The 12,537-nt window shown below is 46.3% G+C and overlaps 2 protein-coding genes across 3 annotated transcripts; one reads left to right on the top strand and one right to left on the bottom strand.

The window, feature by feature from the left end:
• The first annotated feature begins 270 nt into the window (after positions 1 to 270).
• On the top strand, positions 271 to 5,016 carry LOC120703867 (transcription factor GAMYB-like). The gene is made up of 4 exons (XM_039988060.1): positions 271 to 434; positions 596 to 1,117; positions 3,516 to 4,335; positions 4,414 to 5,016. Exons 1-4 carry the CDS (start codon positions 432 to 434, stop codon positions 4,683 to 4,685), a joined length of 1,617 nt encoding a protein of 538 aa, XP_039843994.1. The 5' UTR covers positions 271 to 431; the 3' UTR covers positions 4,686 to 5,016.
• A 349-nt stretch (positions 5,017 to 5,365) lies between these two features.
• Positions 5,366 to 7,756, bottom strand: LOC120703868. 2 transcript variants are annotated; one of them, XM_039988061.1, is made up of 5 exons: positions 7,521 to 7,756; positions 6,675 to 6,928; positions 5,948 to 6,038; positions 5,710 to 5,776; positions 5,366 to 5,636 (listed from the first exon to the last, which is right to left on the bottom strand). In XM_039988061.1, exons 1-5 carry the CDS (start codon positions 7,577 to 7,579, stop codon positions 5,583 to 5,585), a joined length of 525 nt encoding a protein of 174 aa, XP_039843995.1. In that variant the 5' UTR covers positions 7,580 to 7,756; the 3' UTR covers positions 5,366 to 5,582. The 2 variants fall into 2 exon arrangements, with proteins under 2 accessions (XP_039843995.1, XP_039843996.1); XM_039988062.1 differs by having other exon boundaries at positions 6,675 to 6,933; positions 7,521 to 7,750.
• Positions 7,757 to 12,537: the final 4,781 nt, after the last annotated feature.

Below are 12,537 nucleotides of genomic sequence, written 5' to 3'. Positions count from 1 at the left end.
GGTCGTGCGCTCCGCGTGAGCGACAGATCGTCAGATACCTTTTTCCAAAAACAAAAGATTCTTTAAAAATAAAATAAATTATTCAAACTCAAATGAATTTTATTTTAGATGTTACGTGGGCCTACTACAATCGATATTAGAAAGGCCCATAATAAATGCAGCCCATTCAATACTCTCTCCCCCTCATATCAGTCACGTCATTCTGTCAATTATTATTCGGGCCACGCTCCGTCCGGTTTGGACTGCCTGGTCAGCAGCAGCGTTAACAAGTCCAGCACCCAGCAGCCGCCGCCGCCAAACCCATCGCTGGCTCTCGCTCTCGCTCCCCGCCTCTGCGCCTCCGCCTCCGCCTCCGCCTCCGCCACCGCCACCGCCTCGCCGCCACGGCCTCCCCACCCCGTCTGATCTGCTCCGACGACCGCCCGCTCTTCATGGTACCATTCCCACCCCGGAGCGTGGTCCCTCCTCTGCTCGGATTATTAGATTAGATTGGGTTTGCTTGGGGTTTCGGAATTGCTACTGCAATCGCTGCAGATCGGATCGATTTCCCGGATTTCTTCGCTCATGGATTCGTTTGGTTCGTTGCTCGCAGTAGACACAGCAGTCTGGTCCCGCTCGCGGTGGAGGATCAGCTTGCCTTGGCGTCCCGCCGCCCGTCGCGTCACGGCGCCGCAAAATGACGGTGGTGAAGGTGGAGCCGGAACCCGCGCTGGAGCTGGCGTCCGTGGCTGTCGCTGAGGCCCGGGCGGAGGAGCTCTCGCCGCCGCTGTCGTACGGTGAGGACGAGGAGGAGGAGGACGACGACGAGGAGGAGGATGACGAGGAGACCGACAGCGAGGGGTACGGCGGCGGCGGTGCGCCCCCGCTGAAGAAGGGGCCCTGGACGCCCCAGGAGGACAAGCGCCTCAAGGACTACGTCGAGGCGCACGGCGAAGGGAACTGGAACCAGGTGCAGCGGAACGCCGGGCTTAACCGCTGCGGCAAGAGCTGCCGCCTCCGCTGGGCCAACCACCTCAGGCCCGACCTCAAGAAGGGGCCTTTCGACGCCGAGGAGGTTGATAAGATTATCAAATTCCACATCATGTGGGGGAACAAGTGGGCCAAGATGGCCTCCCACGTAAGTGCTACGGCTCCTATGCTCCCAGTTTCCTGCATTGATTGTTTTTTTTTCACTCTTCTCATAGGAGTAATCTTGTAGCATTAGATTAGTTGGTACTAGAAAGGATGGTAATAAGATCAAAAAGAAAGAAATGATGGTAATGAGATGCTCTGGTGGACTGGGGATGAGATGCTCTGCTTTCCATAGAATTTATGTTGTTTTCTCCAAACATTGTGTGTTTATACTTCTCCCTTTTGCATGCCAGCAGTGGGCATTTATACTTCTCCCTTTTGCATGCTGAAGGCAGTTTGTTCTATTTAGTTCAACGGGCTTGAAAGAATACCTCTTTAGTACTAATTACTGATTTCTTAATTATAAAAAGATGGTGTCCTTAATGCCTGGGTTGTAGTGAAGTAATAATCTAACTATGAACTTACGCTAATATTCTATCTGTCCATATATAACTGTCAGAAGCATATTTTTAATTCATGTGCTCGTGAGAATGAAAATTTTCCATTGTTTTGCTGTGATGCTGTCAAGTGATGTGAAAATAGATAAACAGTATGTTTCTAGTGCCTTATGAAAGAACCATGAGAAATTTTTGCTTCACTATGTTGATGAAATCACAATTGTCTCTGATGCCTTATTACATTAGTTCATTTCGAGATCAGTTTTTCTGCAATCCTCATCCCTAACAATAGAAGTCATGTTACGACTATGTTAATACATTCCATTGGCTACTATAAACATACCATATTTTTGTTGGTTAATGTTGGGTTTCATCTCTAGCCTACCCCAATTTGCTTAGAATAAAATGTTATGTTGTTGTATCTGTTACTCCGTCAAGTTGGAAAAACATGTGGTCTCTCACAGCGTAGCAGAAATAAAGGAGGGTGTGCATTTACACTTTTGCCCACATTCTTCCTATCCATTAGCATATTTCACGCCCACTGGTCTTCACCTATCCCTGCTGGAATATCACTCTCCACGCACTCCATTCTCTCCACTGCATGCCACAGCCCCATCAATTCCAGGCTCTGCCACCCACGCTCCCCTATCCACGCATTGTTGCCGCCCTCGCCATGTTCTATGGCCACAATCCAATTGATTTCTGGCTCTGCTGACTGCCGCCGTTGAGGCACTGCCATTGCATGGTGCTTTACTGCTGCATCCAGATCCAGGAGCTTCATTGCTGAACGCCTGTGCTGAGATCCAAGAGCTACGCTAGCGCACCATGATCCAGAAGCTCTGCTGCCTTGTGGGATCCAGGAGCTCAACTGTCATTCATGCCCTGTGTCCACCAACGAGCTCCAGGACTCCAGGAGTTCTGCTGCCACCGAGATGCTAACTTCTGTGGCTGTGCTTGATGAGATGGTTAGCATTCTCGTTTCCCATTTCCGATTAGCAATGGAGATTTTGTGCGGTAAGAGAGAAAGGGGAGGAGGCATTGGCAAAAGTGGAAGAGCCTGTCTCTTCATGCCAAAACGTTATGTTTTTATTTTTATGCACCTTTTGAATTAGCCTGTAGTGTCATGTTTTTCTGTCTGGGCAGTATTTTTATGCTGCTCCTGGATGGCTTGATCAATCCCTGTGTATTTTACTTCCGATACATTGTTTTCAAATCTGATCTGCAGCTGTTATGTTCGGCTATACATTTCTGCATGCACAATGATGCATTGCTTGCTATTTATAAATTTCTTTTTTTCCTGCACTAACCTGTTTTAGTAGGCTACTCAATGCTCTGGTGTTCTCATATGCTTGTGAGTATATGCAGTTAATATGTCTTTTGATACTTTTGAGGATGATTGTGTACTTGTCAGGTTGTTTTGATCGTTTACCAGATTTACCCTGCATAACCTTTAAGATGTCAGCACCATTGTGGCTGCAGTTGCTTTATTCAGGATCTCACACTGGCTGCTGATGTTCATCTAGCCTATAATAATTTTGATCATGGTGCAATCTTGGTAGCTGTTTCCTTATGCTTGTCAGGAGATAACTTGATATGCGTGGACATTGTGTCGCCTATTGGTTTTCTTGTTCTTCTAAGGGCATGTCATAAGCCAATCAAAGTGAGCCACTGTTGGGTGAATACTCTAGTATATATTAGTTGATGAGCATATGAAAGGGGCATTATTGGTGTTGCGTGTGGTAGCAGATGTGAATTTTTTTAATGAAACTTACTATATCATGACTAGTTGTGGAAAATACATATCCATGCTACTTTTGACTGTTCATTGTCAAATTCTGATAAATTACAAAGACCTTTCGCCTGTGTTGTCTGTCTTGCAAAGACACTTTAAAATTCCTTTTTTTCATCTTCATCAGACATAAATGTCCCTTTAGATTTGAAAAGCATTTTGTTCTACTGATCCCATTTGGCTTGTTGGGTACTAAACTGGTATTGTGTTTCTTTCAGTTACCAGGTCGCACAGATAATGAAATTAAAAACTATTGGAACACAAGGTTGAAGAGGCATCAGAGAGCTGGTTTGCCTATCTATCCAGAGTATTTGCTTTCTCGGGTTCCGGATCAAGACATGAACTGCCACACTCCTGATGAGTCACGGGGCAAGAAACGTTCGAATGAGTTACCGCAGGAAAAAGTTGTTGGTATGGATGATCTTGTGGGTGATTTTATGGTATTTCAGCACCTTGACTATGGTAAGGATCCAGTTGTTCCTGCAAACCCACTGAAGCGCCATGCGTCTACAGGTGATCTGTCATGTGTGCAAATTCCTGCTAATATTGAGAAGACATTTTATTCCAATGATTTGAACTATGTTTTGACAAAGAGTCAGTCAATGCCTCTGGGTAGTGCCATTGCCAATGGCTATCCTACATTTGATGGCAATCTCTCTACTTCTGGTACCATACATGGGTCCATGAAGACAGAGCTCCCTTCATTCCAATGTTCCAAATATGACTTTAGTAATGGTTGGTTGCTTCAATGCCCCTCGGCTTCCATTGAACAACAGATTGACACCTTTATTCAGTCTCCAGAGTCCATGTCATCACATAACAATGGTATGCTGGGCACAATCATTAACAAGGGTGATGTACTAGATGACCCTACAAAGTCCGGAAGAGTTTTTGAAATGCCCGTGCCTCTTGGATGCAATATAATTTCACAATCAAATGATTACCCTATGTGGCATCCTTCCTCTTCAGTCAATGGTGACTGTGAACCTGACGCATGTCTTTTCACTGAAATTCAAGATTCAAACTCACCTTCAGGTGGTAAGTGTGCTTACCTGCTTGCCATTGAACATCGTGAATTGAAATTGATTATGCAAGACTTACTTTTGGCGTCTGCAGGTTCTGATGCTATTTTCACTCTCGGCAAAAGTTATCCAGATGCTATTTTTTCTGTTGCTGGGATGCCTGGTACATCACTAGAAGCGAGCTTCTTAAACGATGATTCACTACTCTTGAAGGACCAGTCCTATTTCTACCCGTCGGGTTCATTCTTTGACGAGGACTCTTGTGAAGAGCGGAAGCCATTAATTGATGCAGGCCAATGGTTTGATTCTTCCGCCTGGAAAAGCGTGCCAGGTGCTTGTAACACGCCTGACTTTCCAGGTCCTTGAACGGCACTTCTCTATTGGGCAACCAGTGCTATGGTGAACACATATTAGAGGAACCAAAGAGCTATCTTTTGCAACAACCATGATTGCCTAGGTGTTCAAATAAATGGAGACTTGCCCTGCTACTGTTACGAGTCTTAGATTGTTAAATTTGTTTGGTAAAGACCTTGAGTGCTTGAACTTCAAATTCATTTGGTTTGGTGTGATACGTCTGAACTATGTACAAGAACTACAGTATTTGATATGACGTCTGAACTATGCTAAAAGGACCTATTTCATTCTTTGATGTAAAGGGTTTTATTGGGGCTAATGCCGAATGTTTCATGTGCTGTCTTTTTAGCATCACCCAGTACGGTTTCAATGTGTTAGCATACTTTCATCAATCTGCTACTCCCTCCTCAAACTATTAGTCATTTTGACTTTTATAGATATATAGATTTTGTTATACATCTAGACATAACATATATCAAGATGAAATTATGCATCTAGAAAATCTAAAACAAATAATTATTTGGGACGGAGGTAGTAGTTTGTAACAGGCAATGGCTTCACAAAGTGGACACGACCTTTGCATTTTTGTTTCTTCAGTAATTTCACCTTACATTGTACAGATTAATGCAAATTTCTTTTCTTGTATTCAGTTACCCAGATCACGTAAGTCTGGATTTATCTCACGAACTTTGTTTTCACATAGAAGCACCAGGTACTATGTAATCAAATGATCTCATTGGATTAATATATTACAATTGATTAATGAGAATGCTGCCCTGTTTGATGATATCATGATACACCATTGAGCTCAGAAAATGTAATACGTTTACGAAACTTGAACTTCTGTGCATCTGAAGTTCTGAATACAATTAAGCGATTAATCTGAGTCAAACAATGAACTTCACTGGCCTAACCATAGAGACCTTCTTGCTCCCATGCGTCCACAAGCAAATCTACCATTTCCTGCAAGTATAACTTTTGAGTTTAAGAACGTTCTGGAGGTAAACAAGGCAACTAGTAAAGCATGAGATCTTACACCAAGGGGTATCGGTTGGGAGAATGGCTTATTGCTTCCTAGCAGAGACTCATATGTTGTGTTCCAACTGTACCACCAGCAAAATGAAATAGAAATTATTGTGGTAATCTAATTTATACTGGAGACATTTATGCTACTTCTACTAAAATGCATATGGTGACAACCTTCTTATATTTAAAACATAATAATTAGTACATTGCCCTTTTAGTTCACGATATGGAACCACAAGCTAGCCCACCTTAATTTTGTTTCTCGGAGCTGTTGAGACCGTGAGTGGCGTTTTTTGTTTCCAACCCACTGTTCTCTGGTTTGGTTCCAGAGCATAAGACCTGAAATATCGTAGCATGAAAATTGAAATAAGATGGGATAACATTCACTGCTGAGGAAGAACAAACTGAAAATGCTAATATAAAGGTATTTGCTACTAGATCGTAGTAGTTGCGGATTTATAGAAAAGTGCAGTTCAACAAAAATAGAGGCTTTCACTGTGTTACATCGCCAGCTTTCCATAAATTTATAGGGAAAATTTGATTCATGCCACCACAACTCCGTGAAATTGGGTGTCATGTTGAAAATCATGCCACTCAATGGCATGATTTTCAACATGAGATCCAATTTCAAGAAATTGGAGTGGCATGGATCCAACTAACCCAAATTTATATGCAGAATAATCTCATGCCAACTTTTGGACTGATAAAAGAACCAAACATAAAACAAAGACCTTTTTCAATCATAATCCGTAGATTTTACAGGGGAGCCCCTAGCCCTATATTCATTAGATGTATAAACCCAATTTTCCATTCACACGACAGATTAAAGCTTGTTCTATTCACATGACAAATAAAGCTCGTTCTATTCACATGACAGATAAGCTCAACAACCAACTAGAGACTTGGATATTTTGATGGACGACACTGCCATGGTGGACCCATAAGGCAAGTAAGACACAAAAAAGATGAATTTACCTTGATTTAAAAACTCATTTGGATTGCTGCTACTTCCTGTGGCATGCTGATCGCTGGACTGTGCAACTGTGCTGATCGAAGACATGCTCCTCTGCGACTGGATCCCGCTGTTCTCCATCTCATGTGCGCTCGTGCTCCAAAAGTCCTCCGACAAGCTAGCCTTCCTTACCAAGCGCCCCTGGATCCTCAAGCGCTTGGAAGGCTCGTCGACGGCTGTTATTGGAGTTGGCTTAACACAGCAACCAAAGCAACCTCTGCTCTGTAGCAAACCAGGATTGGCCAGTAAACGATTAGCAGGGGATACCCAAGAGCCAAGACACACTACAACCTGTATGACGAAAGTGGAGAAAACTAAAGACCATGACCACTTATGACCCAATACACGATTTTTGCAGCGAACTGCAAAATAAACAACAACAAAAAAACCCCAATCACTCTGTGAACTCAGCAGTCAAAGACTGAATATTTCCAGAGGGCTAGTTCCGTAGTCAGACTAACAGGGCCATCTTCTATACCGGAAATAGGCGAGGCAGATTAAACAAGAGCAAGATACCATCACCTAATACGACGGAATCAACGCGCTGGGCAGGAAGGGAAAGCTGAGGACTGGATAAATCAAACCAGCCTACCAATCAGAATCACTCGAGGTTGTGCCAAATATAAAAGCATCACCAGCTCAACAATCTGAATCAGGGAACAGCAAGCATACTGGGGGACACCCCGAACCGAAGCGCAGAACCTCGCATCGCATCCGGGGATCCTGAAAAACCTGACGAGCCTCGGCGGCACTATACCGCGACAGATACCCAAGGAATCACGCACGAGAGGGAGGAGGGCCGCACGAACCCCATGCAAGCGACGAGGCGGCGCACCCAGGTGGCGAGGGACCTGCAGCACAGCAGCATAGCATCCGGGCCCGGTGCCGCGACGGAGGAGACCGGCGGTGGAGCAAACCCTAGCCCACGCGACGGCGGGGAACGGAGAGGAGGGGCGAGGAGGGGAGGGGGGAATCGGAATGGGATTCCGCCGTGGGCGTGGGTGTCAGGATGGGATTGGGGGAGGGGGTTAGGAATCTAGGCGGGGGGATTCAGGTGAGGGAGTGAGGCTCGAGGGGGAGATGTCAGATGCGGTGGTCGCGTCCACTTCAGGGCTGTGTTTAGATCCGCGAAAAGCTGGTATAAAAGGGCACATTGGACACTATAGTATACTGTAGTATTTTTTTTATTTTTTTGATAAATATTATTTTATTATAGGCTAACTAGGATAAAAAAATTCGTCTCGCAGCGTACATCAAAACTATGCAATTAGTTTTTTTATTTACCTATATTTAGTACTCTATACATGAGTCATTTGCTATATTTAATATTTCAATGTGATTTTGATGTGATGGAAAGTTTGGAGGAACAGGAGGAAAGTGAACACAGGCCAGATGGCGGTATCGGAATGGGATTTAGGACAGGACGACCCACTTCGCTGACGCTTTGGAAGACGGAGGTTCTCAAATTTGTGCACTTTTTCCTAAAAAAACCCCGAAAATTCTGTATCTTTTGCTTCGCGTCCCCAGAGAATTCCACCGTTCCTCCGCTCCGTGCCACTATTATTCATTTATTTGAGCCTTTTATAAGATTCCATACCGCCATACACATACACACCGAACGTCCATACTTGCTTGCAAGCACATTTCATGGTACACGCTAACAAGTGAGCTGTTGAAAGCAAATGTGTGAATATGAAACTTCATGTTTTCTGTCACTTACCTAAACTTCACCTAAAATCCATACTCCTATCGATCAGAGTTATATGTTATTTTGGACATCTATATTGTTGAGCTGAGGAACTTTGATTCTGATTCTTTGTGAAAATAATTCAAAAGATAACGGATCATATATTGTGAAAAGCAATTTTCATGATCAATCCACCCATGTCACTACATCAGCCTTATATTATCAATTTCCAAAACCATTTTGTGTTTGGTAAAAGTAAATAATAATAATAATAATAATAATAATAATAATAATAATAATAATAATAATAATAATAATCACAATCACGTCCATGTCTAGTATCATATACAAGAATGCTCGAAGAAGCGATGAGGCAAAACCTTCATGTATTCAACAAGAGTTTTAGTCCAGACAAAAGGAAGACGTGTGTAGGCATATTAATCTCTAAAGATCCTAGCTTTATTTGGATTCTTGCTAGAGTTAGGATGATAGAGGAGTTTATTTGGATTCTCACTCGAAATAGGATGATAGAGGATAATTTCTAAGAGTGGATAAATTTCCTTCTTTTTTGAGTTGTTGTTTGACACAACTTGTTGGTACATCTAGCAGTATGATGGAGGATAACCAAGATTATGCAACTAAACTGCCAGCTCAACAAGCTAGTGATAGTCACGTAGCTAATGGTATGGTATGATTTAAAAACCTGTAGTCCTCACGAGTAGACTAAAAAAAATAGGGAACCCTGCAGCCACAGACCAAAGTTCAACTTTGAAACCCTGCGGCTGCTACGACGAAATGTGCTGGATCTTCTCTTTTTCTCGCTTTAGAGATGATTACCGGGCCCTTTCACAACAATAAGTGTGGATAAAGTAGTTTTGAAGGTGCTCCACAAGGCAATAGGAATTTGATGTGTTTGTAAGGAAAGATTTCGAGGGGAAGAAAATGGTCGCTTTTTGGGTGACCAAGCCCTACCTGCAATTGTTGCCAGTGGCGGAACCAGGATTGAGTCGAACCCCGGGCCGAGTTTTAAGTATAGACGTCCACAAACTCACAATTCAAAAGATACATGAAAATATAAACGGAAAGATAGATAACATACAAAAAGCGTCGTCTTCTTTAGCAATTGATCCAAGTCCTTTTTCAGCAATTGATCCAAATCAAAAGGTAGAAGTTACTGCAAAATGAAAAAAAATTGGGCCGAACCCCGGGCCATGGCCCGGGTGGCCCGGGGTGTGCATCCGCCCCTGATTGTTGCCATCCCATCATGTAGGGTGACACATGATTTTGATTTTTGTATGTGTGGTGGAGTGGGTAATCAGTGCCTATGATGTGTGATTGTCCTTGTAAGCTCACCTTTCACTGCTTTTTTTTTGTTTAGTTTAAATCCTGTCAAAGTTAGTGCAGAAGTGCAAGGAATGATGAAAGATCGACAGCTCCTTTTTTTTTCCGCGACCGCTTGGTCATGTTTTTCATTAAGAAGAAAACAATTACAGACACAATTTTGATGCGGCCAAACAGAGCATGACCGACACAAGAGCACAAAGGACTAAAAAAGAGAAACACTGAAGAAACGCACACACAAGCGAGAAAAACACAACAAGAACACAGAACAGCAGGAAGCAACACCCGAACCCACGAACCTAGCTGAAACTACATAACTGAACCTGCAAAAAGCTACACTGTCAAAGGTGCGAAGATCTGCAACACAGACAAGTGGCAAAAGCATCCACCCGACCAACCAACAACGACGGCAAAGCATCCGTCCGAAGCCCGACCAACCAACAACGATGGCAAAGCATCCGTCTGAAGAGAACTCCAACCAACGACGACGGCAGCAAAGCATCCGCCAGCAACGGCAAAGTATCTGCCAACGAAGAGAGGGGCGGCAAAGCATCCACCAACCGATGACCAACACGACTTGGACGATGTAGAGAAAACTAAGCGAAGACAGGTGCAGAAGTGGATCCTCTTCGATAAGAGAATACGACCACCACCGGCAGGAGCTTCCAAGACAATGCCTCCAGGGAGGGAGCGACGTGAAAGGTGCTGTCGTCGTCCGACCAAAATGGTATAAGTTTTTACCTGGAGAGCTCACCGAAGAGGAGGGCATGGGAGAAAGAGTGACGCCTTCAACAAGGTAAGTGACGCCCTCGAGCGTCGCCGTCACCGGCCCAAAAACGGACCAAGGCTTTCGCCTTCACCCCAATCCCAACCCACAGCCGATGACAACAGACGCCACCACGCCGAAAACAAACAACGGCACCACAAGTAGGGTGGCCACCCACGAGGGCGGCGGCCACCCACGAGGGCGGCGGCCACCCAGGAGCCCACGGCCACGGTGAGACGGCGACGGCAGCGCGGCCACGGGGCCACCCCAAGGCGGCGACGGGGCGTGGTCCCGTGCCCCAGGGCGAGCACGGACCGCCGCCGCGCCCCAGATCGCGGCGGCGCGGCCCCAAATCGCTGGCAGCGGCGCGTCACGGACCCTCGGCGGTGGCGGCGCGGTACGGCCCCCCGCACGATCCGACCGGGGGCGGCGGATCCCGCGCCCAAACCCAAGCCCTGCGGCGGATCCGGCCATGGGGGGTTCAGATCCGGCGAGGAGCAGTCTGGGACCGGCCCTGGCGGCCGGCGGCGGCGAAGAAACGGCGAGGTCCCAAGGGCGGGAAGAGGAAGGAGGTGGGAGGGAGAGGAGAGGGCGAGGGGGAGCGAGCCGGCGCCGACTTCGGCACGGCCACGGGCCGCCGCCGCCGCCCGGACGGAGGCCGGTGGCGGCGGCGGCAGCCACCAAGAGCGACGCGGGGAGGATTGGAAGGCGGCGCGCGGCGCCCCCCGGGTCGCCAGCGAGAGCGACACGGGGGGAGGCGAGAAATAATAGTATTTGGACGCGTTCAAAGATCGACAGCTCCTGATTTGTGAAACTCACTAGCACCCTACTGGCCACGTTCTTTAGTCACTTTTTTTTGCCAACTTTTCAAGATGTGAGCACTGGTACCGTTTAGAGTGGGTTCTATGTTCTATCTTGTTTTACATAATATCAAGTTGTAAGAACATTCAATCTTGCTTCCCTCCTTAAACGATACTTCTGTTAGCTTTTGAAGATTTTTTTTTTGCTGGTGGGGGTGGGGAGCTTAATGAGTTTTAACTCGTGAAGCTCCATTACAAGGTTGAACTTATACGAGTGCACAAGTTTTTGGATTAAATTATGAGCACCTTGGAACGTGAAAGCAAATGCTAAAAGTGAGCATTCAGCTACACATATACAAGAAACTGCAATTTATTTATAACTTTATGAGAATTCTGGACGCCAAACTCAGTTCTCACTCAAGTGCTCTAACGAGAGTCTGCCAATCGAAATCCCACTTCGGACATGCCTTTTTAGCTCTCAATTTTTCCAGACTTTGTTTTATATCAAATCTCTACAACACGATTGGCGGGCTCATTCCCTGGAACCTGGATAGGGCCACGTCGATGGAATTAAAATCAGCCGTTGGATCAATATTGAATGGTCAGAGAAAGCACCAGTGTAGCCATTCCACCATCGTCGGTGTCAGAGAAAGCACAAATCGTTTTTACCCTGCTCCGTCCTCCCTTCCCCTGGCTGCTGCTGTTTCTTCCCATCCGAGGCACCATCACAATTGGAGCTCACAAGAAATCTCCTGTCAAACGGAAGGTGCGTGATCTTCTTCTCTGTTTTCTCTCTCTCCCTCCAATGCCTGCTTCTTGCTCCACCGTGGCAGCACGCCGGCTCCACGCGGCCGCAGATTCCCGGCCCGCCTCCTCCAGCACGCCATACCGCTGCAGCGTCCTCCCTCCGGCCGTGACGCGGAACGCGCCGAGGAGCTCGACGGCGGAGCGCGTGCAGGTGACCTCCACGACAATGGCGGCGGGGTGGTGCAGGTGGAGGACGTGGTGCGCCAGCCGCGCGCCTCGCTCCCATGGGTGCATCGCCCACAGCACCATCAGGCCACACTCGACCTGCCTCCCTCTCTTGCTCGCCTCCGGTTTTGCTCCTCCCGAGCTAGCACACTAAACAGCTCACCCCCGACTCCCTGAAGCCTCTTCCCTGCCTCATCTATTGGCGGAGAAGCTGCACGTTCACGCTTCAAATGAATGACGCCCAGCCGCCCACCAACCAC

Source organism: Panicum virgatum, chromosome 4K (assembly GCF_016808335.1).
Source record: "Panicum virgatum strain AP13 chromosome 4K, P.virgatum_v5, whole genome shotgun sequence".
Lineage (NCBI taxonomy): Eukaryota > Viridiplantae > Streptophyta > Magnoliopsida > Poales > Poaceae > Panicum > Panicum virgatum.
This window is presented reverse-complemented; position numbering and strand designations above follow the sequence as displayed.

What these genes read in the sequence shown, in the direction of transcription:
- LOC120703867 (XM_039988060.1), top strand. An exon ending in GGGCCAAGATGGCCTCCCAC is followed by an intron (nt 1,118 to 3,515) that starts GTAAGTGCTACG and finishes TGTTTCTTTCAG; the next exon opens with TTACCAGGTCGCACAGATAA. An exon ending in TTCAAACTCACCTTCAGGTG is followed by an intron (nt 4,336 to 4,413) that starts GTAAGTGTGCTT and finishes TGGCGTCTGCAG; the next exon opens with GTTCTGATGCTATTTTCACT.
- LOC120703868 (XM_039988061.1), bottom strand. Translation starts at nt 7,579, where the DNA reads ATGCTGCTGTGCTGCAGGTCCCTCGCCACCTGGGTGCGCCGCCTCGTC. An exon ending in CGCCTCGTCGCTTGCATGGG is followed by an intron (nt 6,929 to 7,520) that starts GTTCGTGCGGCC and finishes GCTACAGAGCAG; the next exon opens with AGGTTGCTTTGGTTGCTGTG. An exon ending in AAATGAGTTTTTAAATCAAG is followed by an intron (nt 6,039 to 6,674) that starts GTAAATTCATCT and finishes ACGATATTTCAG; the next exon opens with GTCTTATGCTCTGGAACCAA.